The following is a 21,607-nucleotide window of genomic DNA, read 5'->3' on the forward strand; positions in this document are numbered from 1 at the left end:
CACCTAGCCTCCTCTTCATACAGTTCTGAAGGATCAACTAGATGAGGAATGGCAGCTCTGACATGGAGTCAGAACACGTGTTGCAGGCCAGAAGAAAGATTTCCCATGAGGAAGACTGTGCAGAGCTTGCTGGCAACCAAGCAGCTGAACTAACACTCCAGACATTTTATGGTACTCTGGTACAAACAAGGCTCAAAACATAAAACAATTTAAAAATGGGTGAGATGAAGATACTGGTTTAGCTGGTGGTTTAGCTTCAGTTTGTTCAACGCAACTGGTGCAACAGTCAGTTGAAATCCAAACCACATAGGTATGGTTTGTATTTTAAGGTATTTCATACCTTAAAATGATTAACATAATCTCACACTTCAAAGTCAAACCTTTAGGGTTTGGGGTTTTTGTTGTCCTCATAGGACACTGATGCAAATACAGTGTCTCTAAAATAATGCTGACCAAACAAATCAACACTCTTCAGTGTTCTATAAATATAACAGCAGAAACTGCATGTTTGTTAACTCCAAAGAACAAAAAAACAAAAGCTACATGGGTGGCATAAGCTGAAAAGCCAGCCTTTAGACTCTGCTATGCGTGTCCGTATTTAGTATGCTTGGTCTGTATATGACTTCTTGCGGTATTTTTAATAACATTCCATTAGATCTTTCACATTGCGTTTTTGGTATTAAGTCTTTCAAATGGCATACTGTTATCGAAACTGTGGTTTAACACGGATGCCTAACTCTTCTATCAGGGTTGGTCAAGCTGTGTACTATGGAGCTAAAACGTTCTTTGGCTCCAGAACTACAAGCATGTATTCCCACCAAAAGAAGATCCACGTATACAGTTTGTCACACAATTAGATGTGATGCAGAACAGAAGAAAAACTAATTCACTTGCTCTAAGCCATTCTGTATTTTAAACCTTTTCTCTTTTTGTGTAGGGTTAGTACTTCCATTCTTTTTGCTCTTTTTTCACTTTTGGAAGTTTTCATGCCCACCTCAAAATCCCCTTTAGTTCTGCATCTTCTTTACTAGCTGCACTATGCAACTATAACCTAGATGTGGTTTCACTAGCAGTATATGTAATGGTGTATTTTCTGTTGATTCTGTAACAGAACAACACACAAAAAATGCTGAAGCACATTAAATAGCTGTAATAGCCCTAACAACCTGACGAAGAGGATACAAAAAAAAAAAAAAAAAAAAAGAGTTCCTATTCAGAAGCATCCTGCAATCAATGGACTGTGATAACAGGGGGATCCATTTCCTGAGAGCTCATCTTGTAGCAAAGCAGTATTATTCTCTGTGGATCACCTGCTCCACCTATAAAAGCCCCTCCTGCTAAGAAATCATTGTTTTACACTGAAGCATGATGAACTTTATTTTTAGTAACGTTTCCCATTCATGAAATATAATCTAGTCTCTTTCCCTTCCCTAACTACAAAGTTTGCCTTTCCAATCCAAATAGAGAGCTGTAATTAACCAATCCCTGGCTGAAGTATAGAAGTCTCTACTTTCAATCAAGAATTAAATGTTATGCTGTGACAGGACCAAGTTACATAACTATAAAGAGTGCCAAGCATCTTGTGTATCGTCAGCCTTCATTAAATATCAACACTAAGCAACAGACAGCAAAGAAAAAGAAAACAATGAATAATCCAGAAAAAGGCCAGAGTCCATAGATGACATTATGATCACCTTTCTCTTTCCATTAAGAAATAAAAACCAAATCATCTTCAGCTATCCACAGCTGTTGAATGAATACAAAGATACACACATGCCTCAAGTGGTTGCCGGGTTTCCTTTTTTTATTTGAAAAGATGCGTTCACACCCATTTACCTAAAACACAGGATCCCAAACTTTTTGGACCACGAGATCACTACCAACGCTCAGACCTCCTCGCTGGCCACCAGTACTCAATGGATCCGCGTAGTTTACAGATGTGATCTTTTCCTGTACTGGTCTGCAAGCTGTCTTCTGGGCCCCGACTGTTACATACTTACACATAAAGCACAGGCGTACCTGGACAGTGCTGCGGCCCTCCCGCCAGCCGGTCATGCGGGGCAGAGCCTGATGCCCGCAGCCCTGGGGCGAGGCAGGAAACGCAAGGCCGGGGTGGGGGCGGAGGGGCCGGGCAAGCGGCGGCCGCCGGGAAGCCTGAGGAAGGGAGCGGGCCGAGTGGGGGCGCGGAAGCGCGGCCAAGGAAGGAGGCCGCAGCGCAGCCCGGCGCTCAGCAGGCGCGGAGGGCTCACGGATGAGGCCCGGTAGGCACGGCCAGGGGAGAGAGGACCACTCGCCGCCGCGGGAAACTACCGCGGGCAGCAGTTACGCCGGACCCAACCCTCCCGCCCCGCCAAATCCCGCCTGTGGGGGAACAGCCCCCAGCCCGCCGCTGCCCGCCCTACCTGAGGCCGCGGAGGAAGCGGCCCCACCGCAACCGGCGCCCCTCCCGCAGCTCCCTCCTCCGCCGCCGCCAGACACTGCGCACGCGCACAGCACCCCACCCTCCTGCCCGGCAAAGGCTGCCGGGAAGCCGCCCCGGGAGGGCGGGCCCCGAAGCATGCCGGGAGCTGTGGTCCCGGCGGAGCCGCGCGGCACGCTGGGACACGCAGTCCGCCGCCGGCGGCGTGGGGTTGCGGCCCAGCGCCGTTGCCCTGGTGAAACGGTTCGCCCGAGCGGGATCGCGCCCCGCCCCGCCCCGCCCGTCTCCCCTCCCGTGTGGCCGTGCAGTACCTCGGGATTGCGAGTGCCCGCCCGGCACCGTGGGGCCTGTCCTGCCGCGGGAGCGTTGTCTTTCGCTGCGCCCACGAGTAGCCGGGTCCCCGGGAGCGGAGCCGGCGGGAGAGTTTGATGGCGTCGCCTAGCAGCGGCCTCCGCCGCCACCACCGTCCCCGGGGAGCGGTGAGGCCACGGGGCGGGGGATGCTCGGCGGCCGCGGGTGGGCGCGGCGCGGCTCTGAGGAAGGAGACCAGGATCGCTGCGCTCTGCCCTGCCGCCGGCCGGGGCGGCCAGCGCTGCCCCGGGAGCGCCGCGGGCAGCCGGGCCCGGGGCGGCGGGTCCCAGGCAGAAGCGTCCGGGCTCAGGCATCGTCGCAGCGCGGTGGCCGGAGGAGGTTAGAGCCCGCTGGGTCTGCTCTCGGCTGGTGCCTCAGCTGGGCCCCGCGATGAAGATGGACGCACTTTGTTAATTCGGCAGAGTCCGGTGCAATGGAGGCAAAGTTGTCTCTCGGCAGCATCCTGGAGGGATCGCGGGCTGTCATTGTGTTATTCCCGGGGCTGGGATATACGAACTGGAAGAAAATAGGAAGGCCACACAAGATCCCATTTTGTTTGTGGCTTTGTAGTTAAGATCTAGTGCTCTGTAGAGCTAGTCTGGGTAATGTCATTTGAAAATCAGAAGTAGCGTAAGTTGGGTGAGTCCTGGTGAACTAATACGGAGTTAGCAGAGCACATCTCCCGGATGATTATGCTGCTATGCTGCTTCTTGGCATTTGGTCTTGCTTAAGTACATATGACTCTCTGGTGCACATTGTAGGCACCTTTATGGAAAAAGCACAGCTATTCCTACTGGTGCAGATAGGTATCATCTATCTGCATGGTAGCTTAGCTGCCTCTTTATGTGGTTTCCTATAGGCAGCACAGGACATTATTCTTGTTCTGACAGTACTTAAACATACCCACTGGACCTCCTTTTCTGTCTGCCCTTGCTGAACTTTGTAACATCTGGCCATTTTATGCATGTTTGATTCCTTGAGTAAGTCAAGAAAATCTTGTGGTAACTAATGTCACATGCACATGTATTTCACACTTTTTGTAGAGCCATGATCTCAGTGTCTGACCACACAGTTTATCTGTCAACTAAAAGCAGAGGTTCTAGTTGAGGGCAAGGGATCAGCTAAATTTTATGATGGAAAACTCTTCAATTAAATGAGTTCTCTCTTATTGTCCCTAAGTATGTACACACTGTGGAACATACTGTATGCTTAGGTTGTGCCCCCCCTCCACCTTACTATAGCTGGCCTCCCAACAAGTTGGATTATTTTGTTTATGTACAGATATCTCTCCTTTTGGATAAAATTTTAGGACTGGTACTTTCTTAAGACATTATTTTATAAGTTAAGAGAAAAAGAGGTTTGAAAGATGGAAAGTAGGAAAAGATTGACAGTAATAAGGTTGTGTATTTGCTTTCAGAATAGTTTTGATTGTTGGGCATTTCATACCCATAATTGCTACATCTCGTTTTTTAAGAAAAAATTAATATGTTTAAAAAAACCCAACCTTTAAACAAGCATGTTAATGAAATCAAGTGGTATTCAATTAACTGAAGAAGTAGGAGCGCCAAGATCAGTACGGACCTGCGTGTGATTTTCTTGTATTTTCCCTTGCTGTCTACAACAAAGCAGAAAAGCAAAAATGTATATATGATGTCATCCTTACAAAGTCATGGATTATATGGAATGAATGTTTTCTAAAACATTTAGCAAACACTGAAGAAATGGTAAATATAGGGGAGCTCTCGAGTAGTTCACGTGTTCGGAAAAAATGAGGAAATGTTGATTTTTATCCTCCCTTAAGCATACAGCTGGTTTTCAAATTCTTAGAGCTCTTCTTTCAGACTTCTTGGGCATATTTTTTGGGAAAGTAATACCAGGTCAGCCTTTCATTAATGGAGGAAGTTTCAGTTGTTGTGTCTTTAAACTGCTGAATGATGAACAGGGTGCACGATGGATCAGATCTCAAAATATCATGCTCAGCATAGAGCATTGTTACAGTTATGGATTGAGCTTAATTTTTTTTTTTCATAAAATATATCTCCCTGCTGTATCATTAGTTTTTTGAATAATAATGAATTTAATATTCTAGTTAATTTTATTAATTTCTTAATTTTCTTAACTATTTATGCCCTATTCATAATTTGGGGCAATAAGTAGGTTAAAAAAATGTTCTGTTTTAAACTTGGCAGAATCTAATTTTTTAAATATTGATAATAAAGGCTAGAGACAGCTCCAGAGAATAGAATAATTCAAGACTGCCCATCCCATCTGCCTTTTTCAGATACTGCATTGACTTTCAGATATATGACAAGTCACTGTGGCTCACAGCAACCAGTAGGTAAGCAGTAGAACAAAACTTTGCACCACTTTCCGATCAGTTTTTTGTCAGTTTCCAGGTTGTTTACTGTCCTTTATCAATTCAAATATTCTAATCAAAAGGAAAGGATATTTAATACAAGAGTTTGATATCTTAGAAATTAATGTCAAGAAATGGATGCTCATGGTATCAAACTAAAGCAGGTGTTGGTTGTGTTTTAAATATTAGGAATAATGATTTTGTAACTGTAAGGAGATGTTTATCCTACAAGGCTGGTTCAAATGACATCTGGTTGTGTTTGTTCATTAACATAAAAATCCCGCATTGAGAGGTGGGGATGAAAAGAAGGATATTAAAGTTAAAATAGAGGTTTCACATGTGTCCTCATCTTCACTGTTAGTGTCACAAATTCCTTGAGTATGCATGATGTAATTTTTAACTTAAAGAAAAAATGGTTTTACTATAGTCTCGTTGTATGCAGTAGACCAAGATATGAACACAATGTTAATCAGTATTACAAAATCAATACAGTTACTAGAATCATCTTGTGTGGTTCAGTGACCAGCCTCCTTTAAATCATTTGACATAAAATTGGTTGGCACTGATGATGTCTGATAATTGTTATGTTAATTTTTGTTCCAGGAAAGATTATAAATTCAATATGGCACCCACTTTAGATTGGAAGAAGCTTATGAAGGTTGATCCAGATGCTCTGCCTCGTCAAGAGGAACTAGCGGACAGATTGCTGGAGACCATGTCCAAGGTACTCCAAGGGAAAACAGAACATAAGGGTTTTGTTATACATTCTTCCCTAAACTGTTTCTGGTCCTTCACATGCATCAATGACTTATTTTGTGGATTTCATTGATATTTGTATAAAAACACCGTTGTCTCTTTCCTTAGGTTGATGGGAAGGACTTAAAAACTGAAACTCCGGAACAACTGATACACCTTTTTAAAATTACTCAGTCACTAATGAAGGTTTGTATTAATCCTTGCTTTCTACAATTTTGCAGATGCATTTTTTTATTTTTTGTTTAAATGAAAGCATCATTACTTTTTTTTTTTTTTTTCCTCCTTTTCCTGCATTGAACACACTGGCTACTCCTAAGAGCATTTATATGCTAAATGTGTGCTTGCACCAGAGTATCTGCTTGTAGCTGTTGGGATTATGGCATGTAGCAGTGGGAAGTGAGTAAGACTAACACAGTTATATAGTTAGGGAACCTTAGTTTTATAGATGGAAAATGCAAACAAATATCTCAAAAATTGGTTAGATGATGTAAGTTATTTGTAATGATTTTAACTTTAATAGAAATTTTTGCGGTAGGTTGATGTTTTAGAGTAAATAAAAATGTCACCATGAATGAAGAAACACCGCCATCCTAAAACTGATCCAACAAATCTATCATACTTTCTTGTATTTACTCATAAAAGTACTGAAAGCAAGAAATAACAGCAGCACAGGTTAGCACATTGGTTTTAGAGAGGCTTTTTTACTGTTTTTAATTCTCAGCAGTATGCTTTTGAATGTTTAGGTAGCCCTGTAGAATAAATTACTAAAGAAGATATTTCAACAATCTGAACTTCTTAATTGTCAGCATGGGGAAAAGCAGGATTGGTTTCATTTGTTTAAAAAGAGAAAATCAGTGTTCTTTGGTAAATGTTTTCATCATTTTAAACATGAGGTCTATGGAACAATCTTTTAATTTATGTTAGTAGTAAATATTTCTTCTTTGTTTACTATACTTTTTTTCCCAGATGAAAGCTCAAGAGGTAGAACTGGCACTAGAAGAAGTTGAAAAAGCTGGGGAAGAGCAAGCCAAATGTGGTAAGCAAGCCTTTTTATTATGTTCCTAAGTGATTTGTTAAATGCATTTTTAGGGTTTTTTGAGTTTAGGGAACTGAATAAAATAACAACTGCTCTCAAGTCAATTGCTTCAGCGAAGCCAATATTTAAAGATTAAGGTTAACCATTGTTGTTTTATGTATTTTTTGCCTTGTTGGGTAATTCACTATATCTGTTCTATTTTAACAGAAAATCAATTTAAAACAAAGGTGATGAAACTTCAAAATGAATTAGAGGTATGTTTTAAAATTCTGTTAATTTAAAGACTGCCGTTTGGTGGTTTTTTTTAATGAGGTTTTTTAGACTTGTGTTTTAATCTAGTAAAGAGATGTAATAGCCCTACATTTTAGCTAATACTTTTCATTGGCTTTGGATATTCATCAGCCTCAGGTTTGCAAAAGGTTGTATGTACAATGAATTTTTCAATGAATTTTTTTATACTTTAATAAATCCCATTTATTTTTAGAGATTTCTGGGTTTTGTTGAAAGAAGCTAGTGAGTCCTTTCTGTTGCTTTTCCTGAATATTAGCCACATTAGTCTTAGCATCTGCTTTGTTTTTTTAGTTCTTTCTGTTTTGAAGAACTATACTATATTTATAATGTTATTTTAATGCTCTGAAGATGGCTCAAAGATCTGCTGGTGGTCGTGATACTCGTTTTTTGCGTGATGAGATCCACCAACTGGAAAAACAATTAGAACAAAAAGAGAGACGGTTAACGGATATAGAAAAAGAATTGGAAAAAGAGAAGAAAGTGAATGAACAGGTAAGAAGGACTTCAGCTTGACATCTCTAAAAGCTGTTCTGGCACATCTTTTGAAAAGTCTATGTTCTGAAAAGAGCCTCTGAAATTAAAAAAAACACTGATGAAGTAGGACTGCTGTGCATTCGTTTTCTGTTTTGTTTCTGGAGTTCTTTGTTTTCATAGTTTGTGGTGTTAGTGATCCATATAAGGGTTTTCTGTCTTTCTCTAGCTTGCTCTTCGAAATGAAGATGCTGAAAATGAAAACATCAAATTAAGGAGAGAGGTTAGTAAAGAATTATTGCTCATTTACTGTATTTTTAACTTTATTTATAAATATATTATTAGCTTTCTGTATTTGTAATCTTTGGTGTGGTATGATGTTTTAGAACATTTCCTAGTAACTGGTACAAAGAGAATATGGAATTTTAATCACATTTAGCAAATATATAGTACGTTTGCTCCAATGAAACTTCATTAATTGAGGTCAGCAGGTGTCTACATTTGAATTTACATAGTCCTACTGTGCATTAATTTTGTCTGGATTTCATGTTTTGAATTTTTAGTATTTTTCTTAAATACTATTGACAGATTTGATAGATATTAGACAGGATTTGGTTTATGCTTGCTGCTTTTGCTAAGATTGTCTGATTGGTTAAAATAAAATTATAAAAAGTCAAATGTTAATATAACAATAAATGCAAAGTTAGAGTTAACATTCTTTATTGCTAGAATTTTTTTTTAATTGTTCTCTTGAAGCATTTTTTTCTAGCTGTTTTTGGAAAAAAATGCATGTTTTATAGCATTTAATACCTGTAATCTTGGCCTCTGAGAGAATAAAACAGAGAGCAAAAGCTAAATTAATGTCCTGAGGGGAAACCTTGAGAATTCCTCAAAATGCCCTTTTATGTATGTGTGTGTATGTATGTACGTGCATGGACAGGTATATAGAAAACCCTTATTTTATTTTTCTCTATGTTGATTCCTGTTTAGTCTTCCTAAAGCAAAGATAATTTCTAATATTTTTCATGCTTTGTTCTCTTGGTCTTGTTCTCTCCTTTTTAATCTGAAGAAAAAACGCATAAAGAAAAAGGTGAGGCTTTAAGTTTTTTAAAAGCAGGCTGTAGGAATTTGGATGGGTTTTGACTGTCTTAGCTCTTTGTGTTAGCTTGCTAGAAAAGCAATAATTTTGTCTTCAACTCTTCAAAATAGATTTAAGTTTGGATTGCTTTCTGTGCAGAATGAGCAATTGCGTCAGGATGTAGTTGACTATCAGAGGCAAATAGATTCTCAAAAAGAAACAATTCTATTACGAAGAGGAGAGGACTCTGATTACAGATCACAGTTGTCCAAAAAGAACTTTGAGCTCGTCCAGTATTTGGATGAAATTCAGGTAAAATCTATGCGTGCTATTGAGTATTTATTAGGCTGTTACTGACAATAGTGTTTTTCACAAAGCTATGTCAATTTACAGATCAAGTCATGTGGAGTAAGGGAATTTGTAATGCAGTGGGGTTCTGTGATGCATATACTCTGCATCTGTGACTCTGGCAGAGGTAATGAAGTTACTGGCAATGGGAGATCTGTCTTCTATTTGCTGTTAGGATTTGTTGAAATTGATGATCTAGAGGTGAAATACTCTCTTCCGTGCTAATTTCATGTAAGACTTTCAAGTATGTTTAAGGTGGCTATCAATTAGTGCTTATTCAGGTATTACGATGTGCACTGTTTAAAAGCAGCTTTTTCTTTAATTTTGCAGAATTTGACTGAAGCTAATGAGAAGTTAGACATTCAAAACCAAGAAATGAGGAAGAATCTTGAGGAATCAGTGCAAGAAATGGAGAAGATGACTGATGAATATAACAAAATGAAACGAATTGTGCAACAATCTGATACTGTTATGGATCAGTTAAGAAAAGAGAAAGAACAGTACAAATTTCAAGTAAGAACTGACTGTTATTGAATGTAATTTTTTTTTTAGGTTTATACTGTATTTTCATATTTTAGCTTAAATTAAAAAATGTTCAACATGTCTAGTTAAAAACACACGTACTGAAAGAACACTCTCTAAAAGTAGTGTGATCTTTAAATTTGGTGGAAATTTTAAAACTTTACTGCAGATCCCCAAATTTTTTTGTACAAAATGTTAGTCATACTCTGTTCTTAAGAGTCATGACCTTCCCTTGCTGCATGTAATGCTAATCTGTTAAATTGGATCTTCTTGATGTAGTGTGTTTGTACATACACATTGGTTAAGGAAAACATTTTTGTGACATGATGTTCATCCAAATGGCATTTCTAGGTTCAAGAGCTTTCAGACCAGCTGAAAGCAAAGAATGAAGAAGACGATCCACTCCTGGCAGCTGTAAATGCAAAAGTTGAAGAATGGAAGGTACTTTTAAATACTTTTAAACTATTTTTAGGAATTATTTCAAGTGTTCTGATGGTATTTCATCTTCTTTTCAGAAAATCTTAGCTTCAAAAGATGATGAACTCCTAGAGTATCAGCAAATGTTGTTTAACTTGAAAGAGAAAATGAAAATGGCGCAACTTGATGTAGACAGGAACAGTATACTGGCCCTTCAGCAGGTACAGTCTATGTGAGAAATTACACACATAAAAATTACCATTCACTAAATATGCTAGTGAACAAATAATTATTTAGTCTTTCATAGTTTGCAAATACCAGAATAGGTATTACTTATGTCTGAGAATTATGAGAAAGGTTGATTCATTCCACTACAAAGTTAGCTTAATAGACAATGCACAAAGGAAACTTCTCTTGCTTTATGAACTGAGCCCTTGGTAGTTGGTTCTGTTACTTTCATATTTATCTTTTCTAACTATTAGTAGAGTGATTGCTGTAGCATCTAAGCATCCATAGTTTAACGTTTTTAAATTATAGCTTGGTTTCTGTCCTCTAAATTTGTTAGTCAAGGAAGAGTCTGACCTAGAGTTTTATTTTCTGTGTTCCTTTGTTGTACCTGATGCCATACTATTAAGTCTGTGGTTCAGCCCATGATAGAGCTAGCTGAATTTAAGTATCTCTCATATTCCTGCAAAATTACATAGTTCTTTATGATTTTGAATTTCCCCACTTTCTTGAAAAACATAAGAAGAATAAATAAATAACGCGGCCCATTAGGAACCCTGAAATATACATTATGGAAAGCATACTGTATGGTACCAGGATGATTTTGTGTCTTGCTTCAAGTTTTTTAAATAAATGTGTCATGACATTTCTGTTACATGTTGGGCCCTTGTAGACTGAGCAGTATGGTGAGATACATTTATGCAGTCTTCCAAAACTAGGAACAGATAGCTTCTCAGGAGGAAAAAAAAACCTGAAGTACAAATCAGCCTCTGATGATCAGAAGAGGAAGGCAGCTGAAAGTAACTTTGAGAAGCAGGTGTAGAGTCTGGTTTTAGCTGACTAGATGGCTGTAGAGGTTGCTTTTTTGGATGACCATCATTAGCATGATGTTTTGAACAGTTTTGTGGAAATAAGCCTATTTTTAAAGCAGACACTTAAAAATTACATCAAGCTACTGCACTGTGTTTTAAATCAAAATGGACTGAGCTTGTTATGGTTCAGTGTATATTTACATTCTAAAGGGTTGTGTTTAACTCCTTAGAACTTTGCTAAGCTCTTTACCTTTAGATTTGAAATGTGGTTATATTTGTCCTCTAAGAAAGCCTGAGCTTTTGTTTTTCATATCAATGGTATAAAGTAAGGTCGGCAACTCTTTAGATTTTTACATTATAATTACTTTCTATAACTTTTTATCTTTTTCCTCTTTTTTCGTTCATCACAGAAAAAAATAACATTAATAACATCTGATATTTCTAAAGTTCACGTATAAGCACAGAAATTGTATAATATAAATAGAAGTAACTTTCACGGTCTGTGTGTACTTATGGATGTATATACGTGCAAAACAAGGTGTCATATGAATTTTTAAAAGTTGGATGACTTGCTGAAAGGCTGTCTGCAATACAGGTGTCATATATGATGGATTGTTAGTCCTCCTGATCTTGAACTTGTATCTCTCAGTTCCCACTGGCAATTGTTTATGAGGAAGCTGTAAGAAACCCCTATCGTCTGAAACTTTTGATCATACATTGGCTACTCTTCGAGAACTGTTCCATTTAAAATTGATATACTAAAATACTGCTTTTATTTTTTTGTGTTTGAATGCTTTATTTTTACTCTTTCTTTTATTTTTCCTGCTTTGCCTTTATATACCCAACTTCTAGATAATATCTGAACTCTATATTGTAAGTACAGTATATTTGATGTTCTATAAATTGTTTTGTCTTAGCTACTTTTAATGTCTTCATTTACTGTCTGGTGTTCTATATTGGTAGTTTGCCTGTCAGTAAAGAAGAATTCTTTAACAGAGTTTCTTTTTTTGTGTGTGTAGGGTGTGCAAGAGCGAGATGCTCAGATAAGATTGCTTACTGAGCAAGTTGAACAGTATACCAAAGAAATGGAACAAAATGCATTTGTAATTGAGGAATTAAAAAATGATCTCCAAAAAGATAAAGGTAACATTATCATTTAATTTTAATATCTGTGGAAAGGAAAATAAGAAACCACAAATTTACTGTTCTTTGTTCTCTAGAAATACAGAAAAAGTATTTGCAGTATTTGAGTAATATCAGTCTCTAATTTTTTGTTCATTTCCATTTATTAAAAATTCATGAAGAGTTTAAAATTATTCACAGTACTTCAGTGGGTTTTATGGGTAATACAGTGCTTAATAAAACTATACCTGCTCTGTAAAGATTAGAGCATAACATATAAGGTCTCAGCCCTATCAAGAATTGCAAATGAGTAGTAGCATGCAATTCAAAATAAATTCTGATGTCCCTTATGTGCACTGACTTCTCATAATTATTGTTTGAATGAATGATTAGGGGAATAAAAAAAGCTCTCATATAGTCTTTTGTAATGACTTAACTGAAAAGAGCAGAAAATGACGATCTCTGTTATAACATTATCTGAAGTGTTTCTTTCTTGCTTAATGCCTGTTAGCAAGAATTCCTAGTTGAATGGTAAACAGATCAAGGTTTTTTTTTCCAGGTCACTCATCTATTGCTCAGCAGAATCGTATTGGGGATATGCAAGAAAAGTTAAAAATGCTAGAAGAGAGAACTAAGGAGGCTGAGAAATCAGCAGAATTAGCAGAAGCAGATGCTAGAGAAAAGGACAAAGAGCTTGCTGAGGCCCTGAAACGAATGAGAGACTATGAACTGGTAAACAATTGAGTGGACAGGGTATTCATCATATTTTTAGGAGAACATTTTGTCCTTCCGTTTTTTTATTGACTATGTTCTAACTAGAAATTAAATTAATGACTTCTGATGCGTGTTTTTTTTTTCTTTTTCTTTCGTAATAACACTTAGTGGTCACTGACTGCATGCAATTTATTAGCCATACTTCACAATTCTTACAAGTTGTCAATTTTGACATATTCATATGGGCTTCTGAACTCCATTGAACAGTAATTGAACACTAAAGATATGATTTTTTGAAGTATCATGTAGTAAAAGGACTCAATTTTGAAATATGCAGAGACTGTAGTCAGAAGATAGATTTGTGGGATCTGCTTTTTATTCAGTAAGTTTTTTCACTAAGCATAGCACAGAAGAGTGATACAGGTTGAAAAACTTTTTTTCTTATCTGTGTAATGATGAAAGACAGATTAATAATTTATTTTCTTACACATTCTGTTGGTTGTTTTGTTTTTTACTTTCCATTTGGGTTTTTACAGGGAATATATGGTTTGGAAGAGGCTGTTGCTGAAATAAAAGATTTAAAAAAGCAAATCAAAATACGAGATCATGAAATTGAAACATTAATTAAGGAAGTCAATAAACTTGAATTTAAAATAAATGATTTTCTTGATGAAAATGAAGAACTCAGAGAGCGCTTAGGTATGCTATATCCATTATGTTTTCAATTACTTGTTGTGTAAGAATTGAAATAACATTATGCCATGGAAATCTTTTACTATACCAAGTAACTACTTGGAAATAATTTTGTATATTCCGCTAATATTTGCAAGTAGTTTTAGTTAGTTAGGACAAAATGCCTGAATGTACATGACTAAACTTGAATGTACGTGCCTAAACTTGGCTTGGAGGTTGCTTAGACTGAAAAAAGCAGGAGAATAGGTTTTGTAGTGCTTTTTTGGTTTTGTTTCCTCTTTGACTGTACACTGCTTAATTAATTGCATAATATGGTGTTTGGAAACAATAACATACTGAAGTGGTAGTGCTAGGTTGAAAAACACAGACAAAACTTTGGACAGGCTTATTTTTATATAGAAGAAGAATCTAAACCTGAATAGAGTTAATTTTAGGTGGCATTTTATTGCATTTTGATTTTTGAGTAACTGAAGTAAAATAATGCTTTCTTCTGGTGTTATTACATGGAGCGTAAGATGTGTGTACATATATAGAAATACATATATTCAACTATCAACATATTTTTTTTAATTCTACTTGACTAGTTATGTTCTGATTTAAATTAACTGCATTCTAATGATTACTAGGATTAATGTTCCTCCTTAATAAATAAATTATACAGCATATACTGTGTTTTAGGTCTTGAGCCAAAGACAATGATCAATTTAAATGAATTCAGAAACAGCAAAGCACTGAAGCAGCAGCAATATAGAGCTGAAAACCAGATTCTTTTGCAAGAGGCAAGTGATAAATCCTGGTTTTGTGTGAGAGCTACATAATAAAAATGTATTTGAACAAAACAAAGTACTGATCTGTGAATAATAATATGCAGATTGAAAGACTAGAAGAAGAAAGAATTGAACTGAAAAAACAGGTTCGTAAGTTGGCTCAGGAGAAAGGAAGAAGAGTTGCAACAACAGGTAGGATTTTTTTTTTAATTATAAACCGTCCTTTCAGAAACATGCTGTCTATACTTATTAATATAGCTATGTTATATTTACTCATTTGTTTAAATTACAAGGCTAAATACATTTCAGTGAATCTGTAGGAAGAAGTGAGTGGTTTTGTATTTGCGTAGTCTTACAGCCCAGTAGCTTTTTGACTTGTGATGGCTAGTACTGCATCACTGAGAGTTGTGTCATTGGCTTGCAGTTCTTAGATGCAGGATGATCTCGCCATGATTTCCAGTAAGTCTGTATAATATGTGTGTGTTTCAAAAATTCTAAAATTTCAATTCTTTGCCACCCAGGGAAGCATAATGTGCTCAAATGGAAAGGTTTACAGCTCCTTACTTTGCAGGTAGAAAACTAGAACTCAGGTATATATGGAATATATTCCCGTGCTTGGAGACCAATTAAAAATTCATAATCATTCATTATTTGTACATTTACTTGCAATTAGGATTGGATGCTGGTGATGTGCAGATAACTGATAGCTTTACTGAAGAGGAGGGAATGAATAAGAGGAAGTTGGATTTCTTGAACAGGCATAATATTGCTGAAGTAAAAGCAAAGGTAGGTTCATAAAGCAAGTTCATAAACATTTATTGCATTTCTCTTTCGAAATAAAAATAATGTAATTTTGTAAATATCTGTTCAAATATTTTCTAGGTGCTTTTATTAACTGCTGTTAAAAAATCCAAAAAGTAATAATTGGTAATTTTTTTAGAAGACTAATGAATATTCTGTATTTTTGTGAATATAGGCTTGCAGCTTGCATAATGTGGAAGGGAGAAACACACTTGCAGATAGAGAAGCACCAGTTAGACTTTTGAAGTCAGAGAAGGATATAGCTGAAAACAGGAAGGCTGTGGGAAATCTACCTAGAAGAACTTCTGGCATACTTGAGAATTTAGATCACCTGGAAAAAAGTAGAAATAATTCTTTAGTCCATTTAGGTTCAAAACATGTGGCAGAGTGGCAACTAGTTAATGACAACTCTAATTCTGAAACTCTTAGTATAAAAGAGCTTTTCATTTCACCAGAGCTACAATTTACACAGACATCAGGGATAACAGACTCTAGAGATGATAGAGAGATGTCAGAAGACTTAAAATCAGACTACACAGGTTCGTTTTCTGCTCATCAGCGAGTGTGTCAGACCTCAGAGGTTAATAACTGGAATTACAGAAACAAACCATCTTTTCAGAAACAAGTGTCCATAACTTCTAATTCAGACCAAACAGGTCAGGAAGATTTTTGCCAGGGACTATCTCTCAGCAAAAATTCTCTGGTTCCTTGTTCCTCTGCTCTTGGAAAGCCAGTAACGCACAAAACACAAATAATGACATTGAAGGATAAGCAAGACTATTCACAAGTAAAGTTTTCTCATTTAACTGCCTTTCAAGAAGACAGAGAAGGAAAGAAATGCTTAACAGAATTGTTGCAAGTAAAAACTTTGGAAAGTGGACTTGAAAATGGGCAATCAGAACACTCAGGTCAGGTAGATCCTGTTGAAAATCTCATAGAGCAATTGAGGAGAGAATTAGCTCTTCTTAGATCACAGGTGAGACACCTTTATAGTATGTGTATGTCTATATCTATTGCAGTTATTTAGAAGATAAATTCAAATAATAAAGATGCATTAGTTTACTTTCATCTTTATTAATTAAAGCTATAGGATAGTTCTAATAGAATTGGGCATTTTTTCTTCTAATACAAAAAGGGCCAAGTCATTAATTTGCAGTTTATTTGTTTACATAGGATTGAAAAATGTAAGCATATATTTTCATTCTGTTGGTGGAAAAAGTTTGCACAACACCTGTGCACACACATGTAGATGGGTACGAAGAGAGAACAGTTTTTATTCTAAGACCTTACACACATCTATGTAAACAAAGTACTCATCACTTTTCTTATTAGTGCATACAGCCTTTCATCTCATACAAATCAATTGTTGCAACTGTATTTTAAACAACATAGTTGGAGGATTACTTTTAAAAATTGTTTTAAATAAATACAGAGAAATACAAATGGTAATTTACAAGCGTTAGTTGAATGAAGTAGGGACTGAATCAGTCCTTCGGTATGAAAGATAGAAGATGAGATTTCTGTTAAAAGATGCAGTTGTTATTTGACTAGAGGATGTCTCCTGCCTCCAGGGAGAACAGATGGTGTAAAGTTAGACTTTTGGAATGAGAAAGGCCTTTCCTTCTGGGAAACATCTAAGAAGTTCCTGAGTTGATTCTTCTTTTTGTCCATTTCCCTGCCAACTCACAAAGATAGTGTATATCTGGTTTCAGAAAAAAAGATTTCCAATGAAAAATTCCATTATTTATTAAAATGATCACTAATGATAAAATCTTTTAGGTTCTCAAAAGGGTTTTTGAAAACTTTTTATATAATCCGTGAAAGAATGGGTTTATTTCAGGATCCTTGCTGTGGTTTCTTTTATTCACATGATAAATCATATAAAAAAATTATTCACTGGTAGCTTCCTAAATTGGTACCTTGAAATGCTGTGTTAGTTTTCTGTATAGTGGAGGACATTGCTTTGGTTGCTAGAGATACCTTTGGGGCATGGATCAAACCAATCCCTCAGAGTCTCACAGACTTTTGGTCTGTACCAGACTGTTGTTCCAACTGCTACATGACCCAAGAATACATGTTTCCCTAGACAGTGTTATATGGGATACCCCTTGTGTCATTCTTCCAGTGAATCCATCTCTGTTGCCATTGCATTTCAGGCAGGACATTGATATGTGGACTGGGAAATTTTCATGAAGGCATACTCCAAATTTGAAAAAAAGCTGGGACTAGAACATTAGATTTCTAAAATTAGGATCTGTGTATTTTTTGTCTGGGAGAAACCATCCAAGAATGCAATGAGGAAACATCACGGTTACAATGTATAAGATAAGCAAATAGGTCTTTCCTATCTTTAACTGAAATGTTTTGAAACTGATGACATTTCTGTTGAGCCTGTTGAGCTATGTAATTGATCAATGGAAAGTATAAGTCTATATACTTCAGGCTTTTTTCAATCATACAACAGTTTTTTCCATGCTACAGGAGTATGCTTTGCTGTTGTGATTTCTCTTAAAATACTGTGTTAGCCAAGCTGTGGAATTAATAATGCCTACTAATTGCATTTTCAGTAGAAAAGAAGTGGGGTTTTTTGTATTTTGGAAGATAAGTCTTGGAAATATAATTTTTTTGTATATAAATGGAGATAGGATCCTACACTAATAACTTACTGTTGTTTTTTTTTTAGAATGAGCAGATATCCAGAGATTTGTTGATCAAGAATATGCTAAATAGTTACACAGAATTAGATCTTGAAAGATGCAGAAGCCAGGCAGTGCAGGTAGTACAAGGTTTTAAAAAAAACAAAACAGGATAAATACTTATATAAAGTTTATTCATGGTTTAAATAATTTTTCCTGATAATTTTGACTGTGAAGATGAGGCTATTTCTTTGATTGTTGCCTTCTATATAACACCTCATTTTGGTTTACATACTATGTACTTTCACTGCTGAATATATGTGGATTAGCAATATTTTCAAGCATTTATTCTCATTTAACCACAGAGTCTTAATGAAAATTCTAATACTAAAATTCCTAAATTACAAATTTTGAGTCTTCTTTTTTCTTCTCTTTAGAATGAGTATCTTGCAAATGAATTAAGTGTGAGAGAGAGAGATTTGGAGAAGAACAGGACTGTAATAGCCCAATTTCAATCTAAATGTAAGTTGCAACCTGTTTTAAAACTAGGGAATATTATCAGGTACCTGCAGATTGTTTGTTTATTTAGTTGATCTGTTTCTGTGATTGTGACCACAAATAATCTGACCTTACAGGTTCTGTTTTCAATGCAGTTTACTTTGGTATCTTTCACAATGATTGAATTTGCTGCGTACATACAAGGTTATTATACAATCATTTTGATATACTTCTGAACTGTGGAAATTATGGTTGTGAATTGGTCCAGGTGTGAACACAATGATTACAAAACAATGAACGTAAATGGCATTTACCGAATTGGAATTTCTTTGATTCTTATTAAAGACTTTTTTTTTAATTTTGTGTTTATATTAGTGTATATCTTTGTGTGCTGTGGATAAATACATGGTGTTGCTAATTTTAAATTAAATTTTATCACTTAAATTAGTGATAATACATGAAGCATAGCTTATTCTTACTAACTACATTAAACTAGGATCTCTCATGTTCTTCCTTCATGAATGAGACCTAATAACGGCTTTAACTCTATGAGTGATCCCAATTATAACAATTATACAATTTACTTGTGTAATTGTAGTGCTCTTCTGGCTCCAAGGAAGTGTTGGGGAATTAAACCTACTTGCTGCTTATGTATATATGTATGTTAGCTGAAGTGCACGGCTTGCGAACTCTGAAATAAAAATAATGGTAATTTCTCTAGGCAAGAATCTTAATTTTTTCCCAGAGAATGAGGATTCTAAAAATTCTTTTTGACTTTTCAAAATAGACTCGGTGAAACTGCTCAAACTGCTCCAGATTTTGCAGTTCACTCCTGGGTCTTCAGGACAGTTAACTGTATTGTTAAGATATGTTTGAGAATGTCCTGACAGGTTTGTTGTTTTTAAAGTTTCCAGACTTCTTGCTCTGTGCTGGAAACTCTGGAATTCCACTGAGAGACTAATGGTGTCAGGAAAACTGTATGCCTTGAGAGTCCTTATTACAGCCAAATAATTTAAATGTTCTTTTTTTCCCAGTCTGCGGCAGGAATTCAGGCAATTCCTATATACTTCATTGTTACAGCCAAACATTTCCAAGATAGCCACGTTTCTGGATTTGTGAAAGCCAGTCAGACAGGCTATTAAAGTGAAAAAAGTGGCAGGAAACATTGAATACTGGAAGGTTCAATAAAGTCAAATGTGTTCCCATGAAGCATTTCATTATTGTTTTGTTGGTATTTTTCCAGCAAAATACAATCTCCAGATGTTCCTAGCAGCTCTACTTTTAACTTCCTAATTCATTACATCTATATATAATATCAACATTCTTTTTATATATCCGATCAACAAATATTATGATGAAATGTCCTAGGAAACCTTAACTCATTTTTTCAGTGCTTTTAGACACATTTACATTTTTTATTACAGTGAAAGAATTATCAGAAGAGAATAAACAACTTGAACAAGGAATGAAAGAAATATTGCAAGCTGTCAAGGAAATGCAGAAGGATCCTAGTGTGAAGGGAGGAGAAACAGCTTTAATAATCCCTAGTCTGGATCGTTTAGTTAACGTAAGCTTGCTTTCTAAAGTATTATTTAGCTTTACAGGATTAACAAGCTTTTTTCTTCCTCCTCAATTATTGGGTTATTGTATAATTAAATAATAGCTTCCTTATACATATACTTCCTTAGTTACAAGTAGGAGTACATAGTGTGATACCTTTTTAAAAATGCAAATTAAAAATATACAGCAACAAGAGATTTTCAATAAAAATAATAAAACAAAAATCTTCAGCTGGATAGTATAAAAAATGTCTCTAGCAAGTTTATTGTCCCAGTCATAAAGCTTAGGTAAAAGTTTGTTTGCATGTCTTTTATCTCTATGGGACCTGCAGGAAACGTTTAAGAAAAATTCTTTATTCAACATCTTACCAAAAATATCAGTGTTTTTACAGGAAAATTTAACCATTTAAACCACAGTCAATGGCAAATATACCATCAGGAAACTGATAAGTAGATTTTAAGACATTAAAATTTCATTGTTTTTGCTAATGTCATGTAGTCTAAACTTGAGGGCTCCAGTGTATTATGAAAAAACAAAGCTTTTCTGCACCACTTCTCTGTTTTGTTAATTAAATGTTTACTGCATTAGGCAATGGAGTTGAAGAATTCAGAGGGAATCTTTGATGCTAGTGTGCATTTGAAAGCTCAGGTTGACCAACTTACAGGACGAAATGAAGAATTAAGACAGGAACTGAAACAGACTCAGAAGGAGGCAACAAATTTCTCTAATCAGCTGGCAAATGCGAATGAAAAGGTATAAAATTTATTTTATACCATTTATTTTGTACTTGAAAAGTGGCTGCTCTGATAATTTAGAACAAAACCACACAGTCTATAAGATACTGAATTTGACTTATGTGAACAGTATAATTATACAAATCTTAATTAAATTTAGGTATTGGATCTACCAATTTGTCCATTTTTAGTTCAAATCTTACTCTTCTTAATGTTACTTTATCCTTGGAATATCCTATCATGTTAAACACCAAGCATGCCTGTGTTTTGGGGGGAGCCGTGCCCAAAAAAAGCTCACAAATGTCTTTCTTCAAAAGCCAGTAGTCTTGCATTTGTTATTTATAAATAAGTAACAGAGATTTAAGTGTTCTAAAATGATGAATCGTTCTCTAAAATCCTGTATCTTGTTTTAAGTTATACAATTGATTCTGTGGAATGCTTCTTCCAGGGCAGGAATGAGGAATGGAATATTATCTTACGAGAAGCCAAATTTAAATTTGCCTTTTAGAACAGCTTTGGTGATGCAAAAAAATTTGCCTGTAACCGATATTCTAGAATAGTGTTTTATGTACTGTTAGAGTAGAGAACCAGAGAGCTTTTAAGAAGTTAAATGAAAAGGCAAAGATTTGTTTAGAATAAACCGTCGAATAACAACTGCAATAATTCTATCCAAAACTAACATCTTTTTAAAAGGAATGGAAATGCACTGTGTTTTAAACAATTTGGAATAAAACTGTGGTGAATCCTTAGATATGTGAAGCTGCCCTGATTGCTGGAGTAATTTGATAAATTTGGCTTAAGATGTTATGCATTTAATGATTTATGGATTCACAGCATTTTTAAAAGGTTACTTTAAAGAGTGTTTGAATGCTTTAGAATATAAGTGGAAGTGAATTAAGTTGTTAACAACAACTGATGTAGTACAGGCAAACAGTATATTTTCCATCAGTGATTTTTTCTTAATTGAATAGCAAGAGCTACTTCTTTATGTTTTTGTTTC

General features: G+C 36.0%; 2 protein-coding genes across 22 annotated transcripts in view; one reads left to right on the forward strand and one right to left on the reverse strand.

The window, feature by feature from the left end:
* Positions 1 to 2,480, reverse strand: part of TMTC3 (transmembrane O-mannosyltransferase targeting cadherins 3) — a 42,479-nt gene extending 39,999 nt beyond the window's left edge. For 4 of the 9 annotated variants that reach the window (XM_082308286.1, XM_082308281.1, XM_082308279.1 and 1 more), the window contains exon 1: positions 2,403 to 2,474. The gene's annotated coding sequence lies outside the window, so the exon portion shown is untranslated. The other 5 variants (XM_082308284.1, XM_082308280.1, XM_082308282.1 and 2 more) reach the window with 4 other exon arrangements.
* Positions 2,481 to 2,624: 144 nt separating this feature from the next.
* Positions 2,625 to 21,607, forward strand: part of CEP290 (centrosomal protein 290) — a 56,517-nt gene continuing 37,534 nt past the window's right edge. For 9 of the 13 annotated variants that reach the window (XM_082310432.1, XM_082310433.1, XM_082310437.1 and 6 more), the window contains exons 1-22: positions 2,625 to 2,898; positions 5,052 to 5,108; positions 5,730 to 5,850; positions 5,991 to 6,068; positions 6,849 to 6,918; positions 7,126 to 7,172; positions 7,558 to 7,701; positions 7,910 to 7,963; positions 8,750 to 8,770; positions 8,918 to 9,070; positions 9,437 to 9,619; positions 9,980 to 10,069; positions 10,144 to 10,266; positions 12,102 to 12,225; positions 12,764 to 12,936; positions 13,455 to 13,617; positions 14,290 to 14,390; positions 14,483 to 14,570; positions 15,052 to 15,164; positions 18,253 to 18,337; positions 19,738 to 19,880; positions 20,462 to 20,626. In XM_082310432.1, coding sequence (XP_082166558.1) covers positions 5,749 to 5,850; positions 5,991 to 6,068; positions 6,849 to 6,918; positions 7,126 to 7,172; positions 7,558 to 7,701; positions 7,910 to 7,963; positions 8,750 to 8,770; positions 8,918 to 9,070; positions 9,437 to 9,619; positions 9,980 to 10,069; positions 10,144 to 10,266; positions 12,102 to 12,225; positions 12,764 to 12,936; positions 13,455 to 13,617; positions 14,290 to 14,390; positions 14,483 to 14,570; positions 15,052 to 15,164; positions 18,253 to 18,337; positions 19,738 to 19,880; positions 20,462 to 20,626 — 2,220 coding nt within the window. In that variant the 5' untranslated portion in view covers positions 2,625 to 2,898; positions 5,052 to 5,108; positions 5,730 to 5,748. Of the gene's footprint in view, positions 2,899 to 5,051; positions 5,109 to 5,729; positions 5,851 to 5,990; positions 6,069 to 6,848; positions 6,919 to 7,125; positions 7,173 to 7,500; positions 7,702 to 7,909; positions 7,964 to 8,749; positions 8,771 to 8,917; positions 9,071 to 9,436; positions 9,620 to 9,979; positions 10,070 to 10,143; positions 10,267 to 12,101; positions 12,226 to 12,763; positions 12,937 to 13,454; positions 13,618 to 14,289; positions 14,391 to 14,482; positions 14,571 to 15,051; positions 15,165 to 17,844; positions 17,956 to 18,252; positions 18,338 to 19,737; positions 19,881 to 20,461; positions 20,627 to 21,607 lie in introns of those variants that run through there. The other 4 variants (XM_082310434.1, XM_082310439.1, XM_082310442.1 and 1 more) reach the window with 4 other exon arrangements.

This window comes from Platalea leucorodia (genome assembly GCF_965183815.1).
Source record: "Platalea leucorodia genome assembly, chromosome: 4".
Lineage (NCBI taxonomy): Eukaryota > Metazoa > Chordata > Aves > Pelecaniformes > Threskiornithidae > Platalea > Platalea leucorodia.